General features: G+C 39.8%; 1 protein-coding gene across 2 annotated transcripts in view; it reads left to right on the top strand.

The window, feature by feature from the left end:
- Positions 1–22,396, top strand: part of cemip2 (cell migration inducing hyaluronidase 2) — a 180,536-nt gene that overhangs the window by 130,458 nt on the left and 27,682 nt on the right. For both annotated transcript variants that reach the window (XM_039750731.1, XM_039750732.1), the window contains exons 18-20: positions 1–48; positions 129–311; positions 1,840–2,059. The exon at positions 1–48 is cut by the window's left edge and continues 164 nt beyond it. In XM_039750731.1, coding sequence (XP_039606665.1) covers positions 1–48; positions 129–311; positions 1,840–2,059 — 451 coding nt within the window. The remainder of the gene's footprint in view (positions 49–128; positions 312–1,839; positions 2,060–22,396) is intronic.

Consider the following 22,396-nt stretch of genomic DNA (forward strand, 5'->3'; position numbering starts at 1 on the left):
TGGCAGTGCACCAAAGACAACTGTCCTGTATCTGATCAACTTTGACAAGTAAGTCTGTTCTCTAGTTAAAGATTTCAGTTGTCCTTCCTCTATATGCAAATGATTATGTTCTTCTGTTTAACTGGCAGGGATGACTGGATTCAAGTTGCCCTTTGCTACCCCCCTGACTCATCATTTCAGGTCATGTCAGATGTTTATGAGAGGCAAAGTATGCTTGTGACTAATATAGAAGATTATGGAGCTTTGAATTCTTTAGAAGACCTACAGAAGAAACAAAAGGAGAGGAAGTATTTTTTTGACAATAGCACAGGGTATGTCACTCTTGTGCCTTATTTTTAACATTATATGTTGTTCAAAAGCAAAATATTTTTCTGGTTGAGGGGTCAGCAATGCTTTGGGCAGTCTTATTCCTTTGTATGTACATAGGCTTAAGTTTTGTAAATCCTTAATAGAACTGATGTGACCTGCAAAGGACTAGCTCATTTAAATGGGAACTGAATGCTGACCACAGTGTTGGAAGGACCTGTAATTCAGTACAACCTACTGATAGTATAAAAGAACTTTAGATATTTTATTAATGTCCCCCTTGTTTGCTTATCTGAAACACAAATCTGATACATTAAAGTGTTGTTCAATAAATTATAAAGTCCCTCAAACCTTCATTCAGACCAGGGTTTTTGCCAATTAAGCTTTTTATCTTACAAGGGCAGGAATGATTTAACTTTTACGTTTTTTGTTCATAAATTATAGCTATTTATCAACAGGAGATTCATGATTTGCAAAATACGTAACTACATTTTATAAAGGTTAGAAAATCACAAACTTCTAAAGTTATTTTTTAATTTTAAATCAAGATATAAAAAATGGTAAACTCAAAACTAATATATTATTTTAATCCTCATTTTTGTTTTCCTACTGTCTGTAAATCCATTTTAATGTTGTTTTTAAGCTGAAAGAAATATCAAAAGCCGTTTCCCTTTAGCTTAAGAATGTTCCAAAACAGCAGCGATAGTTATGCCAATATAAATATTTTAAGTTAGAAACACAATCAAAATAACTTCAGATAAAACATTATTTTCACAAGCAATATGGAAATATATCATTGTATTGACAATTTTAGGTTTCTTTTAAAACATTTTTTAGATTTCAAGCAAAAATAACAAAATAAGTAACAAATAAAAATTACAGTTTAAATTTGTTATTGATCTATAAAATGTCTTGTGTTCTAATTTGATTTATATAGTATCTCTTAAACTTGTTTTATGTATTGATATTTAATTTCTTTGACATTCAACAAATCAAATTCCATGCAGTTTACGGCAATGAATTATTTACTATAGAAAACTTCATTTATATTTACTATATGTTATAAAATGAAAAAACAAGTATTTTTTTTATTCTAAAGGAAGCATTTGAAATATAGACTGACACTTTATCACATTGCAGGTGGTGTAACTTTGGGCAATAGCACCCATTTTTAATCAGGATAAACACAATAAATCATAACCATTAATTGGTTCCATGATACCTCGGTTGAAAGTTTCAAGTTACATTTGGGAGCAAAAACAATGTTTACAGAAAAAGTTTACTTCTTTTCCTTCTCCACAAACTATTGTGTGCTTTTTTGTAAGGGAAGAGAATGGCCTTTTTGTTTTTTTTTTTTAATAGACCACTTATGTTTTTGTTTTCTTACAATTTATGTGAATTCTGTTTTGTTCCTAAGCCATTATTAGATTATTCTATGGTAAAATGTTTTATAACATTTACAGTAAATTGTTCACTTGTACATGATGTTCAGACAAATGCGTGATTATATCTGTAATTTCTGTGCTTCATCAGGCTGCTATTTTTGTTTCTACAAGCACGACGCAGCAGAGATGGTCATAGCTACTGCTCTGCCCAAGGTTGTGAGAGAGTTAAAATTTCAGCTACAATGAAGTCCTCTGAAGTCAGCAGCTGCTTCGCAAAAGCATATCCAAAATATGCAAAAGTACCAAAGGCTATTGTACCAATGCCAAAGAAGACCGGCAAGTTGTGTAGTAACTGTGGTGCGTCCAAGGTAAATAAACCTGAAACTGGCTAAAGAGCTGAAATCGTTTTACAGTAATCTTGTATAAAATAGGTACTAACTAGTGTTTAATTTAAAAAAATATCACAATAAAAATATGTATTGGATTTTAGAATGAAGTTATATTTAAGCAAATGCATCCAATCGCATCCTTCTCACATCTATAAATGTACTGTAGTTGCACAGAGAAGAAAACGGCGAAACCTTTGTATGTCAACCCTATTAAATGTTTTTTCTCCTTTAACATGTGTGGACATGTCAAGATTTGATCTTCATTTAAATGGAATCTTTTTTATATATATATATATATATATATATATATATATATTTATATATATATATATATATTTATATATATATATATATATTTATATATATATATATATATATATATATATATATATATATATATATATATATATATATATATATATTTATATATATATATATATATATAAAGGAGAGTTGGGATCCGAGAGACTGTGTTTGTGGAGGGATTGAGAGTCAAGGCGTGTGGGGAAGTCACGTGATCATCTCCCCTCCCATTCACCTGATTTCATTCACTTCATTTCGCTCCGCAGCTGACGCGGTCTTGCCATTCTTTTTCCTTTCTCCTTTACTGATTTACTGTTGAGTAGACGCGGTACTTACTGAATAGTATTTTTTCCTTTAGTGTTTCTGCTTAGTGTTTCTTAGTGTTTAGTAGGCGGTGTGACAGTGTACCCGGCGGTGTTGCGATTTAGTCTTACTTTCTACTTCATTTTTGTACTTTAGTGTTTAATAATAAATAATAATAATTCATTACATTTATATAGCGCTTTACTCAGTAGTCAAAGCGCTAAAATAGTTAGTGATACTTAGCTGATAGCAGTGTAGAAGCAGCACAGCACAGCGGAGGCAGTAGGACAGGTGGGTGTGGTAGCGTAGGTGGCCAATGAAGAAAGCACAGCAGGAGGAGGAAGCAGGATTTGGATGTTCCAATACACAGCCATAAACAGTAACGCTTGGTAATTTCAGGCGTGATCGCCCCGGAGCCATAAGCCAGGTTAGTATGAACATCAGATCAGTTCCCGGTCATAGAGGACTGCAAGATGAAACGGGAGCAGATCAGCATAGCGAATATAATCACGAAGACAGATCATCCCGGGTGCTAGATCGCGCACGTGCAAAAGAAATGTTCGTAGGTCTCGTCCCGTGATCCACAGACTCAGCTGTTCCCAGTAAAGTGGAGTCCATAAAATCTGTAAATATTAAGCCAAATCCATGCAATTCGAGTCAGCTGTATCCACGAACTATCACATACAATAAGCGAAATAAAACAAGTGTAAGAAAGTGCAGAATTAAGGCGTTGTGCGAAAAGTGTTGCTAACAGGGAGGAGCGGCAACAACAAGCGAGCACCAGCGTCCCCTCACCTGCTACAATAAAGCAGTTATAATAAAGAAGTTTAGTAGACTTTTACATTATCTCATTTAGTGTTTTTCCTGGCGGTGTTGCCGTTTTTTAGTGTTAGTGTCTACTTAGTGTTTGTGTTTAGTGTTATGGAAGGAGTGATCTTACCACTGTAAGATTTTGCAATGAATGAGTTGGTAAATAATGATTATTTATCAACAGATCACATGAGCAAATTCAACGAAATTTTAGCTGCATACAATTTTCCAACCTCAAGAGGTTTTGCTAATGTGGACTCCTGACATACCTATAATGCCCATTCCACAAAATGCAAAACATATTCAAATGATACCTTCTGCAGCTACTGAACGAGTGACTCACTGGGTGTGTACCTATTATGATGGTGCTATAATTCATGTCTATGACAGTTTAAACACTGATAAAAAAATTCAACTTCACCGAAGAGCAGCTTTGTTTCCTTCATGCTTTGTTCCTTACAAACCTCCCACAGTTTATGAAGACACACACCAACAATTAAATCATAGAGATTCTGGTGTATTCTCAATTGCATTTGCTGTGTGTATTTCTTTCTTATATATTGACCCAAGTGATCAAGTTTTTACTATTTCTTCAATGCGAAATCACTTACAAATAATTTTTTGTTACTCGACAATTGCTTCCGTTCACTGTCGAAAGTAGCCAACGGCGACATCAGTTACAAGTATTCAGTGCGTTCAAAGACCTGCTAATCTGTAATGGCCACTAACACAGTCACTCATAAAAGGGGAGATGACTCGGTGCAGGAAATGGGTATTGAAACTACCTTGGAAGACATGCAGTCAACGAGCTTAAGCGGATCTCAAGAGACGTCTTCTAGGTTGGAAAAAGCGGCTTGGCTGCCAAAACCATATATATTCATATATATACATATATCTATATATATATATATATATATATATATATATGTATACATACACAAACACACACACATATATATATATATATATATATATATATATATATAATATATATATAGTATATATACATATATATATATATATATATATACACACACACACACACTCACACACATATATACATACACAGATACATCTATACTAATAAAAGGCAAAACCCTCACTCACTCACTCATAACTAACTCCCCAACTTCCCGTGTAGGTAGAAGGCTGAAATTTGGCAGGCTCATTCCTTACTTACAAAAGTTAAGCAGGTTTCATTTCGAAATTCTACACATAACGGTCGACAATGTCCGCCATGTTACACTTTCTTATTTATGGCCCCATCTTCACGAAATTTGGTAGGCGGCTTCCCTGCGCTAACCGAAACCGATGTACATACTTATTTCGATGGTATGACACCACTGTCGGCCTCCATATTGAACTTTCCAGCGGTCTTTGTTACTTAATGGGCCCATCTTCAAGAAATTTGGTACGCGAGTTTCCAATGTTAACTGAATCCTACTTACATACAGTACATATATACATCCATAGCCTGCAGCTCGGTCCACACTCTGAATCCTCCAGGCACTCCTGACCATAATCTAATTTTGAAGGTTGGGGCACCAATAATGTTACTGAGAAACTTACAGCCACCAAAACTTTGTAATGGCACGAGACTTCAGGTCACATGCCTGCAAAAGAACCTAATTGAGGCAACTATTTTTACTGGCGGTGGCTCAGGGGAGAGAGTTTTTATTCCTCGCATCCCCGTTCTACCCTCTGATCTCCCATTTCAATTCAAACGCCTTCAATTTCCAGTAAGGCTCTGCTTTACGATGACAATTAATAAGCCTCAGGGACAGACCCTACAAAAGTTTGGCATTGATTTGAGGCAAGATTGCTTTTCACATGGCCAACTATACGTTGCATGCTCAAGAGTAAGCTCAGCGCACAGCTTGGTCATATTACAACCAGAGGGGCAAACTGACAATGTGGTATACAAAGAGATCCTTAACAAATTATTCTTGGTACATTTTCCCTCAGTTTATTATTTAAAATTTTAAAGCAGTACTTCGCCGCTGCGAAGCACGGGTATTTTGCTAGTATATATATATCCCTGCTCATCTGCGTGAACGTGCATTAGGCATGCTGCAGGGAGGCATGAGGACTGCTGATGTGGCTAGGGCAATAAATTGCCATGTCTGCACTGTGAGACGCCTAAGACAGCGCTACAGGGAGACAGGAAGGACAGCTGATCATGCTCGCAGTGGAAGACCACGTGTAACAACACCTGCACAGGATCGGTACATCCAAATATCACACCTGCGTGACAGGTACAGTATGGCCACAACAACTGCCCGAGTCACACCAGGAACACACAATCCCTCCATCATTGCTCAGACTGAAAGCAATAGGCTGAGAGAGGCTGGACTGAGGGCTTGTAGGCCTGTTGTAAGGCAGGTCCTTCCCAGACATCGCCAGCAACAACGTCGCCTATGGGCACAAACCCACCTTCGCTGGACCAGACAGGAGTGGCAAAAAGTGTTCTTCACTGATGAGTCACGGTTTTGTCTCACCAGGGGTGATGGGCGGATTCGTGTTTATCGTCGAAGGAATTGAGCACGTCTGGGACCTGTTGGATGCAGGGGTGAGGGGCTAGGGCCATTCCCCCCAGAAATGTCCAGGAACTTGCAGGTGCCTTGGTGGAAGAGTAGGGTAACATCTCACAGCAAGAACTGACAAATCTGGTCCAGTCCATGAGGAGGAGATGCACTGCAGTACTTCAAGCAGCTGGTGGCCACACCAGATACTGACTGGTACTTTTGATTTTGAGCCTCCCTTCATTCAGGGACACATTGTGAAACATTTTTAGTTTATGTCTTATGGTGTTGACTCTTTAAGTGTTCATACAAATATTTACACATTAAGTTTACTGAAAGTAAAAACAGTTGAAAGTCAGAGGACGTTTCTTTTTATTGCACATATACAAATATAAACATATATACATATATATACACACATACATATATATACACACACATATATATACAAATCTACATATATATACAGTGGTGTGAAAAACTATTTGCCCCCTTCCTGATTTCTTATTCTTTTGCATGTTTGTCACACAAAATGTTTCTGATCATCAAACACATTTAACCATTAGTCAAATATAACACAAGTAAACACAAAATGCAGTTTTTAAATGATGGTTTTTATTATTTAGGGAGAAAACAAAATCCAAACCTATATGGCCCTGTGTGAAAAAGTAATTGCCCCCTGAACCTAATAACTGGTTGGGCCACCCTTAGCAGCAATAACTGCAATCAAGCGTTTGCGATAACTTGCAATGAGTCTTTTACAGCACTCTGGAGAAATTTTGGCCCAATCATCTTTGCAGAATTGTTGTAATTCAGCTTTATTTGAGGGTTTTCTAGCATGAACCGCCTTTTTAAGGTCAATTGGATTCAGGTCAGGACTTTGACTAGGCCACTCCAAAGTCGTCTTTTTGTTTTTCTTCAGCCATTCAGAGGTGGATTTGCTGGTGTGTTTTGGGGTCATTGTCCTTTTGCAGCACCCAAGATCGCTTCAACTTGAGTTGACGAACAGATGGCTGGACATTCTCCTTCAGGATTTTTTGGTAGACAGTAGAATTCATGGTTCCATCTATCACAGCAAGTCTTCCAGGTCCTGAAGCAGCAAAACAACCCCAGACCATCACACTACCACCACCATATTTTACTGTTGGTATGATGTTCTTTTTCTGAAATGCTGTGTTCCTTTTACGCCAGATGGCCTTCCAAAAAGTTCAACTTTTGTCTCATCAGTCCCCAAGGTATTTTCCCAACAGACTTGGCAATCATTGAGATGTTTCTTAGCAAAATTGAGACGAGCCCTAATGTTCTTTTTGCTTAACAGTGGTTTGCGTCTTGGAATTCTGCCATGCAATCCGTTTTTGCCCAGTCTCTTTCTTATGGTGGAGTCGTAAACACTGACCTTAATTGAGGCAAGTGAGGCCTGCAGTTCTTTAGACGTTGTCCTGGGGTCTTTGTGACCTCTCGGATGAGTCGTCTCTGCGCTCTTGGGGTAATTTTGGTCGGCCGGCCACTCCTGGGAAGGTTCACTACTGTTCCATGTTTTTGCCATTTGTGGATAATGGCTCTCACTGTGGTTTGCTGGAGTCCCAAAGCTTTAGAAATGGCTTTATAACCTTTACCAGACTGATAGATCTCAATTACTTCTGTTCTCATTTGTTCCTGAATTTCTTTGGATCTTGGTATGATGTCTAGCTTTTGAGGTGCTTTTGGTCTACTTCTCTGTGTCAGGCAGCTCCTATTTAAGTGCTTTCTTGATTGAAACAGGTGTGGCAGTAATCAGGCCTGGGGTGGCTACGGAAATTGAACTCAGGTGTGATACACCACAGTTAGGTTATTTTTAACAAGGGGCAATTACTTTTTCACACAGGGCCATGTAGGTTTGGATTTTCTTTCTCCCTAAATAATAAAAACCATCATTTAAAAACTGCATTTTGTGTTTACTTGTGTTATATTTGACTAATGGTTAAATGTGTTTGATGATCAGAAACATTTTGTGTGACAAACATGCAAAAGAATAAGAAATCAGGAAGGGGGCAAATAGTTTTTCACACCACTGTATTAGGGGTGGGACTCGATTAAAAAAATTAATCCAATTAATTAGAGGCTGTTTAAGAATTAATCTTGATTAATCGTATGTAATCATACACATAAATTTGCCCCAAATGCAAATTTTTTTTAATTTAAAAGGGTTTTAGTGGGTGACAGAATCAAATAATAGACATGGACATGAATATTGTAAACTCAAGCTGTTTTAATTTCTGAAAAAAAAAATGCTTTTAAACTGCATTTGAATTCAAAACAGAAACAAAAATATCATCCCTGGCTAATATTTGGCAGACTTAAAAATAAAGTTGTAGTTTAAGTACATTTTCAGAATGGTATTGTGTTTAAATAATAATAACCAAAAGTCAGAAACATAAAAGGTAATTTGACCAACTTAATCTTTAAACTCTGAGTAACCTCAGCCAAAATTAATTTGTACATTAGGCTAAAACAGTGTGATCATTGAACATTTTGTAATTAGATGTAATTAGAATTACTAACGGTCATGGAAGTCCAATGATCCCCAGTAAGAGCCACAAAGTCCGCTTTCTGTAATGCATCTAATTTTGCTTGCTTTTCAGTGTGCACAAAACCATGCTTTTATCAAGGCTTCGCTCAGGTAGTCTTTTGAAATAAAATTTTGCTCCGATCAGCCGTAGGAACGTGCTTTATTCCGACTCTTAACATTTTTGTGGCTGTGATGTGTGCATCAGTGTAATCGATGTACCAGGAAATCATGCATTGACAAAAGTTCCCCTTTGCTTGGAATTGAATGTGCGATTAAATGCATTATTTTTTTAACATGTTATGGAGTACATGCATCGATGCTTCTCAGCTGTGCTTGTGCTAAGAAAAGTAAACATTTTAAAAATAACGTAACATAATTCTGCGTTAACCGCATATTTTTTCATACGTCCCAAACCAAGGAGATGCGTGGGTATAAGAGGTTTCATTCATCGATTCGTTTCTTACTGCATCAATAAACAGCTCGTCTTCCTCTTTATCTGAGATGTGACACACTGCATGCACGGGTTTTTTTTTTACACTGTCTTCATTTAGCGGGACATTGACCTTTTCCACCGTGTGCTTTGTTTCCCCAGTAGCTGCACTTATGAATATGCTTGTATGTATCAGACGCTTCATATTTTTTTGCTGCCTTCTCAGTTGTGTAATTCGGTTTTTTTTCAGCACTCTTTGGAACTGTTGCTTTTTGTCTGTGCACTGCGTCAGTTCACGTGAGCCGCTTGGTGTTCTTGCATCGAAGGTTCCCAGCTGTGCTGGTGCTATCTAGTGTGATGTCCATGGCTGTACGTAATGTTAGTTAAGACCCGGCACTTAAAAGTTTCTCTCGCAGTATCGCTGAGTTTGTGCCAAACAACTCCCTGACAATCTCATCTTCCTCTGCATAAGCACAGTCCTTCACCCGTGAATATTTAGCGGCAGTGTTTCTATTGGATTGCCGCTGACGGACGGCCTTATATGTGCAGGCACTAAATTACAGGTTTACACCGTGCTTTGTTTCCGAAGTAGCAGCACTCATGAATATGGTTGTATATGTCAGTCGCTCGCTTCTTATTGTTTCGCTGCCTTCCCAATTATATAATGCATGTTTTGTTCAGCGGTTTTTTGAGCTCTTCCTGGTTTTCTACGTACTGCGTTGATAGTCAGTTCACGTGATTACGTGGGAGGCGTGATGATGTCACATGAAACCCTCGCCCCGGCCATCCAGCTCAACTCCATTACAGTATATGGAGAAAATAGCTTCCAGTTATGACCATTAGGCGAATTTCGAAATGAAACCTGCCCAACTTTTGTAAGTAAGCTGTAAGGAATGAGCCTGCCAAATTTCAGCCTTCTACTTACATGGGAACTTGGAGAATTAGTGATGAGTCAGTCAGTCAGTGTATGTATACATACATACATACATACATACACATATATATATATGTACATATATACATATATATATATATATATATATATATATACAGTATATATATCAAAGTCAAAGTGAACTTATTGTCATCGCAACCATATACAAGTATACAGATAGACGAAATTGCGAAGCTCAGGGTCCACAGTGTAACAACATGATGTGCAAATAGTAAATTAAAAATAGAATAAAAATTTAAAATTAAAACACAAACAAGACAAGACATTGTGCAAAGATAGGACAAACAAGTATCAGCAATATTGATGTGTAAGATATGTAATATAATAAATAAATAATAGATATAGATAATAGAGAAATTATCAGTGTATGATAATAGTTGTTTAAGACGTGTGTAAACAATCACAGGTCAGAATGTTTCATAGCATAAGGATATCAAGAGTGTCAAAATCCTTAGAGGTCAGTATAAGATTTTCAGTTCTTTTCTACATGCACACTCATCTTAGCAGGATAGTGGTTTCATGTATAAAAGTTCTGTTTTTAGTGGTGGTTGAGGCCGTGTGGAAGGTCCCAGGGGGCAGCCTGGTGTTAAGGAGTCTAACAGCTTGGGGGTAAAAACTCTCCTGGAGCCTTGCTGATTTGGCTTTGATGCTGCAGTATCTTCTCTTGGATGGCAGAAGTGTGAAAAGTCCATGTGAGTGGTGTAAGGGGTCCTGCACAATGCTGCAGGCCTTGCGGACACTGCGTTTGTATAATATATTTTCTGTAGTGAAGGGAGAGGCACCCCAATAATGTTCTCTGCTGTCTTCACTATCCTTTGCAGGCGCTTGCGGTCAGATATGTTGCAGTTGCCATACCAGACAGTGATGCAGCTGGTCAGGACACTCTCTATGGTGCCTCTGTAGAACATGGTGAGGATGGAAGGGGGAAGACGTGCTTGCTTCAGCCGCCTCAGGAAGTGTAGTCTCTGCTGGGCTTTCTTGATTAGTGATGAGGTGTTATGTGTCCACGTAAGTTCCTCAGTTAAGTGCACACCAAGGAACTTGGTACTCCTAACAATCTCCACATCTAAACCGTTGATGCTGAGCGGGATGTGGGCAGGACGTGATTTTCTGAAGTCCACGATTATCTCTTTTGTCTTGTCGACATTGAGAGATAGATTGTTGTCTTCACACCATGCGGACAGCCATTTCACCTCATCTCTGTATGCTCTTTCATCATCCCTGCTTATCAGTCCCAGCACCGTCGTATCATCCGCAAACTTGATGATGTGATTGGTGTTGTGCGTGGCTGTGCAGTCGTGAGTCAGCAGGGTGAAGAGCAATGGACTAAGCACACAGCCCTGCAGTGCTCCAGTGCTCAGTGTGATGATGCTGGAAGTGTTGTGGCCCATCCGAACTGACTGGGGCCTCTCTGTCAAGAAGTCCAGGATCCAATTGCAGAGGGTGGTGTTTAGGCCCAACCTGCTCAGTTTTACAACCAGCTTTGGAGGGATGATTGTGTTGAAGGCAGAGCTAAAGTCTATGAATAGCATCCTGACATATGTGATTTTTTTATCCAGATGTGTCAGGTAGATGTGAAGAGCAGAGCATATGGCATCCTCAGTTCACCTGTTTGAGCGGTATGCAAACTGAGGAGGGTCAAGGGAGGCAGGGAGATTAGTCTTTATGTGTGACATGACTAACCTTTCAAAGCACTTCATTATGATTGGTGTGAGTGCAACTGGTCGGTAGTCATTCAGGCATGTCACTGATGACTTCTTTGGCACTGGTATGATGGTGGTCGACTTGAAGCATGTTGGGACTGACGACTGGCTCAGAGATGTGTTGAAGATGTCTGTGAGGACACCAGCCAGTTGACTTGCACATTCTTTGAGCACAAGACCAGGTATGTTGTCAGGTCCTGCAGCCTTCCGTGGATTGACTCTGGATAGAGTCCTCCTCACATCTGTTATGGAGAGACAGAGTGCTTGGTCAGTGGAGGGAGGTGTTGCTTTTCTCGCAGGCTCTTTGTTCTGTGCCTCAAACCGTGCAAATAAGTTGTTCAGCTCATCTGGAAGGGAGGCCCAGGATTGGGCTTGTAGTTTGTAATTGCCTGAACACCCTGCCACATACAACGTGTGTCTCTGGTGCTGCTGAATTGTTTGTTGATCTTCTGCGTATGCCCACTTAGCTCTCCTTATAGCACGAGACAGGTTGGCTCTGGTCACCCTGAGGGCGGCCTTGTCTCCAGATCTGAAGGCTGCATTTCTGATCTTGAGCAGCTTGTGCACTTCTCTTGTCATCCAGGGCTTTTGGTTGGCTCTTGTGGTAACATCCTTGGTAACAGTAACATCCTCTATGCATTTGGAGATGTAGCCAGTCACAGAGTCTGTGTACTCCTCCAGATTGATGGAGTCACCATCCATAGCAGCCTCTCTGATAATGTCCCAGTCTGTCAATTCGAAGCAGCCTTGGAGAGCTGAAACTGCACCAACCTGCCACACTCTGATGCTCTTGTAGGCTGGTTTAGTGTGCTTCAGCAGGGACTTGTATGCAGGAACCATAAAAATGCTGATATGATCTGAACAGCCCAGGTGAGGATGGGGTAGTGCCTTGTAGGCGTCAGGAGTGCTCGTGTAAACATTGTCCAGACAGCTTCCCCCTCTAGTTGCAAAGTTCACATTCTGGGAGAATTTTGGGAGAAATTACTTCAAGTTGGCATGATTGAAGTCTCCAGCAATAATGAAAATGCCTCGGGTGCGTCGTTTGCAGTTTGCTGATGATCTCGTAGAGTTCCGCTTAGCGCCTGGTTAGCATTTGCGCTAGGCGGGAGGTAGACAGCCACCACCATCACGCAACTGTATTCCCTCGGCAGGTAGAAAGGCCGACACCTTACTGATAAAACCTCTATCAGCGGGAACAGTGTCGCGCAACTGAGGGCAGCGTTTGTACACCACTCTCTGTTCACATAAACACACAGTCCGCCCCCACAGGTCTTACCGGACAAAGAGGCGTCTCTGTCCGCTCGGAAGATGGTCAGTCCGTCTAGCTGGATGGCCGAGTCTGCAATGTTTTCCTGGAGCCATGTCTCAGTGAAAATAAAGATGCAGCAGTCTCTCATTTCCCACTGCTTGGCCCGCTGCAGCTTTATATAATCCAGCTTGTTGTCCAGCGATCGGACGTTCGCAAGCAGAATAGACTGTATTGCAGGTCTGGTCATAATTATATATGTAACTAGCAAAATACCCGCGCTTCGCAGCGGAGAAGTAGTGTGTTAAAGAAGTTATGAAAATGAAAAGCAAACATTTTAAAAATAACGTAAGATGATTGTTAATGTAATTGTTTTGTCATTGATATTGAGTGTTGTTGTCATATCTATCTATTTATATATATATATATATATATATATATATGTATATATATATATATATATATATATCTGTATATATATATTTATATATATCTGTATATATATATATCTGTATATATCTGTGTATATATATATATATATATATATATATATATATATATATAGCAAAATACCTGGATTGGCAGCGGTTAATAATAACGTAACATGATTGACAATGTAATTGTTTTGTCATTGTCATGAGTGTTGCTGGCATATATATATATATATATATATATATATATATATATATATATATATATATATATATATATATATATATATATATATATACATATACACATATATATACACAGTTATATATATATACATATACACACATACATATATATACATACTGTATATACACATATACATATCTACATATATACTGTATATACACATTTATATATACAAATCTACATATATATATCCACATATATATATATATTAGGTGGGACTCGATTAAAAAATTAATCCAATTAATTAGAGGCTGTGTAAGAATTAATCTTGATTAATCGTATGTAATCGCACGTAAATTTGCCCCAAATCGCAAATGTTTTTTTTTTAATTTAAAAGTGTTTTAGTGGGCTTACAGAATCAAATAATAGACATGTACATGAATATTGTAAACTGAAGCTGTTTTAATTTCTGAAAAAAAGCCTTTAAACTGCATTTGAATTCAAAACAGAAACAAAAATATCATCCCTGGTTAAAATTGGGCAGACTTAAAAATAAAGTGGTAGTTTAAGTACTTTAAGTAGATTTTCAGAATAGTATTGTCTTTAAATAATAATAACCAAAATTTCAACATAAAGTGCAGTTTTTCTTCTTAAAAAATAAGTCAGAAACATAAAAGGTAATTTGACCAACTTAATCTTTAAACTCTGAGTAACCTTAGCCAAAATTATTTTGTACATTAGGCTAAAACAGTGTGATCATTGAACATTTTGTAATTAGATGTAATTAGAATTACTAACGGTCACGGAAGTCCAATGATCCCCAGTAAGAGCCACAAAGTCCGCTTTCTGTAATGCATCTAATTTTGCTTGCTTTTCATTGTGCACAAAACCATGCTTTTATCAAGGCTTCGGGAAGTCGAAATGATCAGTCGAGGAACGCGCTTTATTCCGACTCTAACATTTTTGTAGCTGTGATGTGTGCATCAGTGTAATGGATGTACCAGGAAATGATGCATTGACAAAAGTTCCCGTTTGCTTGGAATTGAAAGTGTGATTAAATGCGTTATTTTTTTAACGCGTTATGGAGTACATGCATCGAAGCTTCTCAGCTGTGCTTGTGCTAATAAAGGGAAACATTTTAAAAATAACGTAACATGATTCTGCGTTAACCTAATATTTTTCATACGTCCCAAACCAAGGAGATGAAGGTAAAATGAATCAGTAGCGCGTACATACTCAGTGCATCCCCTCTCGAATCGAACCTCGAATGTCGGCATTAGAGGCTAAGACTCTACAATTGAGCCACAGCATGTGGCTTGTCTATGCTGAGTATGTACTGTAGATAGGGGTATATATATACATTTAAATATATACCCGTATCGCAGTGGAGAAGTAGAAGTTATGAAAAGAAAAGGGAACATTTTAAAAATAACGTAACATGATTGTCAATATACAGTAATTGTTTTGTGAGTGTTATTGAATGTTGCTGTCATCAAGGATTTGATTATCATTATTTCTTTCAATCAGGGTCGTATTTGTGCGATGTGTTGTGTTCAAGTTACATTCCGTGTTTGTCAATCGTTGTAAAGATGACAGGTTTCATTCATCGATTAGTTTCTTACTGCATCAATAAACTGCTCGTCTTCTTCTTTATCTGAGACCTGACACACTGCATGCATGGGTTTTTTTTACACTGTCTTCCTTTAGCGGGACATTGACTTTTTCCACCGTGTGCTTTGTTTCCACAGTAGCTGCATTTATGAATATGCTTATCAGACGCTTCATATTTTTGCTGCCTTTTCAACTGTGTAATTCGGTTTTGTTCAGCTCTTTGGAACTGTTGCCTTTTATCTGTGCACTGCGTCAGTTCACGTGAGCCACTCGGTGTACTTGCATCGAAGGTTCCCAGCTGTGCTGGTGCCATCTCGTGCTATGTCCATAGCTTTATTTAATGTTACCTTAGTCCTGGCACTTAAAACTTTCTCTCGCAGTTTCGCTGAGTTTGTGTCAAACACCACCCTGACCATCTCATCTTCCTCTCCATAAGCACAGTCCTTCACCCGTGAATATTTACCCGTGGCAGTTTGCTATTGGATTGCGCTGACGGACGGCCTTCTATGGGCAGGCACTAAATTACAAGCGCCAGCGCAGCCTGTCTATGAACTTAATTTAAAGTGTAGGTTTACATCGTGCTTTGTTTCCGAAGTAGCAGAACTCGCTTCTTATTGTTTCGCTGCCTTCTCAATTATATAATGCATGTTTTCTTGAGCGCATTTTTGAGGTCTTCCTGGTTTTCTATGTACTGCGTGATTACGTGGGAGGCGTGATGATGTCACACGAAACTCCGCCCCCACGGCGTTGAAGCTCATCTCCATTACAGTAAATGGAGAAAAACTGCTTCCAGTTATGACCATTACGCGTAGAATTTCGATATAAAACCTGCCCAACTTTTGTAAGGAAGCTGTAAGGAATCAACCTGCCAAATTTCAGCCTTCCACCCACACGGGAAGTTGGAGAATTAGTGATGAGTCAGTGAGTGAGTGAGTGAGTGAGTGAGTGAGTGAGTGAGTGAGTGAGTGAGTGAGTGAGTGAGTGAGTGAGGGCTTTGCCTTTTATTAGTATAGATTATAATCAAAAGGCCGCGGATTCGATCCTGGGTGCCTCGCAAAATTTACCGTTTTAAGTAGTGAGCTGCTGTTACTTGTAATATTATACAATAAAAACATACATTTTATTTGCATTTGTAACAGCTGGTGTAAATTTTTAGTATGGAATACACATGAAATGCATGTGTTCCAAAGAATGATCTATGTCAATGTCAATTTATTTATATAGGACATTTAAAACAACATAGGACTGCTGTGGCCAAAGTGCTTTACAATAATAGAATAAAAGAAAACAAAAAAAAACATAAATAGAAATAAAATATATGAACATAAATAAATAATAAATAGAAGTAATGTTATCACAGTGAGGAAACCTTCAGTATTACTGAATGTCACGGAATGCATGTGAATAGAAATGAGTCTTTAATCTTGTTTTGAACAGTTCAATTGTAGATGACTCCTTTATGTAATGAGGTAAAGAGTTCCACAGGTGAGGAGCAGCAGCTGCAAAAGCCCTGTCTTCCTTGGTTTTACACTTGGTACAAGGGACAACAAGAGACAACAGACCAGAAGATCTAAGGACTCTGGATGGCTGGTGTAAAACACAATTTGGATAAATAGGCAGGAGCAAGCCCATGTAAAGATTTAAAAACTAGCAACAAGATTTTAAAATCAATTCAAAAACTGACAGGCAGCCAGTGTAAAGAAGCTAATATTGGAGAAACAGAGTCATACTTTCTTGCCCTAACCAGAAAGCGAGTGGCAGCATTCTGGACAAACTGTAACCTGCGTATCAGGGATTTGCTAATCCCAGAATGTAGCAAGTTGCAGTAATCAAGGCGAGAAAAAATAAAAGCATGAGTAGCTTTCTCAAGATCCCTAGAAGATAAAAAAGGCTTGATCTTACCTAATAGACAAAGCTGGAAAAAGCAGCTCTTGACTACAGAATTTACTTGTTTCTCAAAAGAGAGGTTACTGTCAAAGATAACACCTAGATTGCGGACTTGAGGTTAGCAAAAGACAGAGAAAGAGCCGAGAAGTCCAAGACCAATTTGGGCTTTAACTGATGGACCCACTATAAGCACCTCCGTTTTATTTTGATTCAGATCAACAAAATTATTAGCCATCCAGGATCTTAGTTCAGAAAGACAGTTGTGGAGTTGATTTATTGCAGAGTTGCAGACAGGAATATAAATAGTATCATCAGCATAGCAGTGAAAAGAAATGCTAGATTTCCTAAAAATAGCTCCAATAGGATGAAGGTATATAGAGAATAAAATAGGACCCAAAATGGATCCCTGAGGATCATCATATTTAAGAGGAGCAGTAGACGAGAAAGAGGAATTTAAAGTCACTGAAAAGTGTCTACAAGTTAAATATGACCTGAACCAGTTAAGAGCAGCCCCTTTAAGCCCAGCAAGATGTTCAAGCCGCATCAGCAATATCTCATGGTCAAAAGTGTCAAAGGCAGCTGACATGTCAAGGAGGAGAAGGACTGCCACGTCACCTGAGTCAGTAATAATAGAGATGTCATTGAATACTTTCAGGAGGGTTGTTTCAACACCATGATAATGCCTAAAGCCAGATTGGTAGATCTCAAATAAATTATTGGAGTTAAGGTGATCGACTAATTGATTATAAATAATTCTTTCTAGAATTTTAGCCAGAAATGGCAGTTGGGAAATTAGGTGAAAATTGGCTAAAACTCTAGGATATAATTCTGCCTTGTTTAGACGTGGACAGATGTTTAAAAAATGAGGGCACAACTCCCACACTTATAGAATCATTGATAATGGCTAGTAAGGATGAGCCCAAAACATCAAAGGCTTTCACTAAGAGGTGTGGTGGTACTATATCGAGAGGACTGGGAGCTGGTTTAAGGGTGTCAGTAGTTCTTTTTAACTGTGAAAGTGAGACAAGGTCAAAGGATTCTAAGACAATGCCATGATTAACCGTAGGAAGTTCATAGCCAATTTGAACAATGCCACACTGGATAGTATCAATTTTGCTGACAAAGAATGATAGAAACTGCTCACATGAATGAACAGTGCCATTTAGTCCAATCACAGAATGAGGGTGAATGGCCGCATTAATTGAATTAAATAGGACCCTAGGATTCTTAGAATGACGGGATACTAAATCAGCAAAGAAATCTTGTTTAGTTTTCTCAACTGCAGCCTCGAAGTTGAAAACATAAGTCCTAAAAATCTGTTTAGAAACAATCAGTTCATCTTTTTTCCAACACCGTTCAGCAGCTCGACAGGCGCAGCGCAGTGATCGCATAGTTTCATTTAGCCAGGGAGCAGGTCTTCCCTTATTACTGCGTATCTTAAGCGGAGCAATTGAGTCTAAAACCGTTTTACAAGAAGAATTAAATTTTAAGACAGAATCATCGATACCATTATTTTGGACATGCACATCAAGACTAGAGAAAATGGTTTTAATATCGGATATAATAGAAGAATTTAAAAAGCGCGAGCAGCGTGGGGGACAGCTAGTAGTTGGGACATCAACAGTAATATTCATATCCATCATTATAGTGATCAATGAAAGAAACATCGCACAAATCAATATTATTATCTGAAATATCATGAGTAAGAACGAGATCAAGGGTGTAACCGAGAGAGTGAGTTGGCCTATTAATATGCTGGATAAAATCAAATGAGTCCAATAGTGATAAAAATTCATTAACCTAAGGTTTCGATTGACAACAAATGTGAATGTTAAAATCACCAACAATAAATACTTCGTCATGGGAGAGGGTAATATCAGCCAGGAGACCAGAAAATTCAGAAATGAAAGTATCATTAATTACAGGAGGTCTATAGACCATGGCAAACAACAAAGAAGGGGAGCTGCACATTTCGAAAAGTTGCAGTTCAAAGCTGCTAAACGGACCATTATACATACTTTTAAAAACGGTGGCAATGCCCCCACCACGACGAGTCAGCCGCGGAGAGTTTAAAAATGAATAACCTGATGGTACCAAGTCACTATTTAAAATTCAGGTCTCAGTGATGAAGAAGAAATCCAGATTATTTGAGGTAATAAAGTCTTGCAAAATAAAAGTTTTGTTAGACTCTGATCTCGCGTTCAAGAGAGCAGCCTTGATAGAGGTAGAAGAGCTTGTTGCGGGATGAGTACGGGTGAGCGTGTGGAGATTAGCAGCATTTATTGCCCGAGAGCTCACCGAGGAGGAGTGATGCCACCTTGATATGGAAAACTTAAATCCGGTGTTCAGCGTCCATGAACCAGGGACGGAATTCTGTGTAGGAGAAAATGTGTCATAGACGACTTGCAGGCATCAGGAATCCAAGCTCTGGGACTTGAGTCGGTGTTGTTTAACAGCAGTTCCGGCTCTCTTTCCACGATGGTGGCGGGTGCGTTTACGTCTCTGAGGGGCATTCAACTCATTGATACAGGTGAACACCTGCGTCCAAGTCGGGAGATGAATAAAACAAAGGTGGAGGTTCATCAGGAGATGAAAATTGAGAGGAAAGCAAGCCAGAAAATATGTTAAGTAAAGAATCACAATCATAGGACAGTGGTCGTTGAGATAATCTAAAACATAAAAACAAAGTTAAAACATTGATTAGCGAGATGAGCAGACGGCCAGCCACACCAGTCGGCGCCATCTTGAATCTATTATTTCCCTTCTAAAACTCCAGCACTTCACTCCAAGATAATCAAGGCTTGAGCTGGGAGAACATCTTGCCCTTTCTGCGGCGGTGGAGGGGATGGTATAGCAGGCTGTTTGCTGCTTGTCTTGATTGACACATTTACAAGATGAAAGACGCTGACAGAGAGGTGCGAAGGGATTTAAGGTGGGCTGGAATTATGAGTTTCGTAGGCTTTGATAATTCTAGTGTTAATCTAGGCATAATAACACATGGAAAAGTCTGAGGTTTAAATAAGACAAGATCCTCCCTTATGATATTTTAAACATTTGTATCTGATTCTATTTTAGATTTTTGAGGTAGTAATAAATGTAGAGGTTTACTTACCTTTTACCACATGTGAAATTTGCATGGACTACAAAATTGAAAAGTGGCAACGTATTTGTTTTATCACCTTTATCAATAGATACTGCTTAAGTGAAGATAAAACCTTGATGTGTCTACATGTGTTAGAAAAAATAAAACATTTCATGGGGTTTAGTTATTTGTTCACATAACTATACAAGAATTAGCTCTGCGTATTTGTTGGTATGAATGCAAGTACTAATAGTCCTGTACTTTTTGTCAAGTTTGTTGCATATGAAAACATGTATGACTGTGTACCATTCTATACTGTACTTGCCTTCTCTCGTTTGTCTAATATAAATTCTGCAATTTGTGCTGTATTTGTGAATTGACACACTATCCCGAGTTGGATCCATGTTGTGTCCAGTTCTACTGGAATAGACTGCGGACATCATAACTCTGAGCTGTAGTACAAAAGAGGGGCTAGTTAATATAGAACAGTGTTAATTTATAAGGCAAATATTATTTTAAGAGATTCTTGAACATTCTAATGACTGTATTTTACATCCACACCAAACAAGCCTTTATTTGCATTGATTTGGCTTAGATATATATATATATATATATATATATATATATATATATATATATATATATATATATCCATCCATCCATCCATCCTCTTCCGCTTATCCGAGGTGGGTCGCGGGGTAGCAGCTTAAGCAGAGAGCCCAGACTTCCCTCTCCCGGCCACTTCTTCCAGCTCTTCGGGAGAATCCCAAAGGCGTTCCCAGGCCAGCCGGGAGACATAGTCCCTCCAGCGTGTCCTGGGTCTTCCCGGGGCCTCCTCCCGGTTGGGCGTGCCGGAACACCTCACCAGGGAGGCGTCCAGGAGGCATCCTGATCAGATGCCGAGCCACCTCATCTGACTCCTGTCGATGCGGAGGAGCAGCGGCTCTACTCTGAGCCCCTCCCGGATGACTGAGCTTCTCACCCTATCTTTAAGGGAAAGCCCAGACACCCTGCGGAGGAAACTCATTTCAGCCGCTTGTATTAGCGATCTCGTTCTTTCGGTCACTACCCATAGCTCATGACCATAGGTGAGGGTAGGAGCGTAGATCGACTGGTAAATTGAGAGCTTTGCCTTACGGCTCAGCTCCTTTTCACCACGACAGACCGATGCAGAGCCGCATCACTGCGATGCCGCACCGATCCGCCTGTCATCTCACTCCATTCTTCCCTCACTCGTGAACAAGACCCGAGATACTTGAACTCCTCCACTTGGGGCAGGATCTCTCCCCAACCCTGAGAGGGCACTCCACCCTTTTCGGCTGAGGACCATGCTCTCGGATTTGGAGGTGCTGATTCTCATCCCAGCCGCTTCACACTCAGCTGCGAACCGATCCAGAGAGCTGAAGATCACGGCCTGATGAAGCAAACAGGACAACATCATCTGCAAAAAGCAGTGACCCAATCCTGAGTCCACCAAACCGGACCCCTTCAACACCCTGGCTGCGCCTAGAAATTCTGTCCATAAAAGTTATGAACAGAATCGGTGACAAAGGGCAGCCCTGGCGGAGTCCAACTCTCACTGGAAGCGGGCTCGACTTACTGCGGCAATGCGGACCAAGCTCTGACACGGTTGTACAGGACCGAACAGCTCTTATCAGGGGTCCGGTACCCCATACTCCCGAGCACCCCCACAGGATTCCCGAGGGACACGGTCAATGCCTTTTCCAAGTCCACAAAACACATGTAGACTGGTGGGCAAACTCCCATGCACCCTCAGGACTCTGCTAAGGGTGAAGAGCTGGTCCACTGTTCGCGACCAGGGCCGAAAACCACACTGTTCCTCCTGAATCCGAGGTTCACTATCCGGCGGACCCTCCTCTCCAGAACCCCGAATAGACTTTTCCAGGGAGGCTGAGGAGTGTGATCCCTCTATAGTTGGAACACACCCTCCGGTCCCCTTTTTAAAGAGGGGGACCACCACCCCGGTCTGCCAATCCAGAGGCACTGTCCCGATGTCCATGCGATGTTGCAGAGGCGTGTCAACCAAGACAGTCCTACAACATCCAGAGCCTTAAGGAACTCGGCGATCTCATCCACCCTGCCACCAAGGAGTTTTTGACCACCTCGGTGACTTCAGTCCCAGAGATGGGAGAGCCCACCTCAGAGTCCCCAGGCTCTGCTTCCTCATGGAAGGCATGTTAGTGGGATTGAGGAGGTCTTGAAGTACTCCCCCACCGACCCTAGCGTCAGTGAGGTCAGCAGCGCACCATCCCACCATATACGGTGTTGACACTGCAC

This window comes from Polypterus senegalus, chromosome 4, assembly GCF_016835505.1.
Source record: "Polypterus senegalus isolate Bchr_013 chromosome 4, ASM1683550v1, whole genome shotgun sequence".
Lineage (NCBI taxonomy): Eukaryota > Metazoa > Chordata > Cladistia > Polypteriformes > Polypteridae > Polypterus > Polypterus senegalus.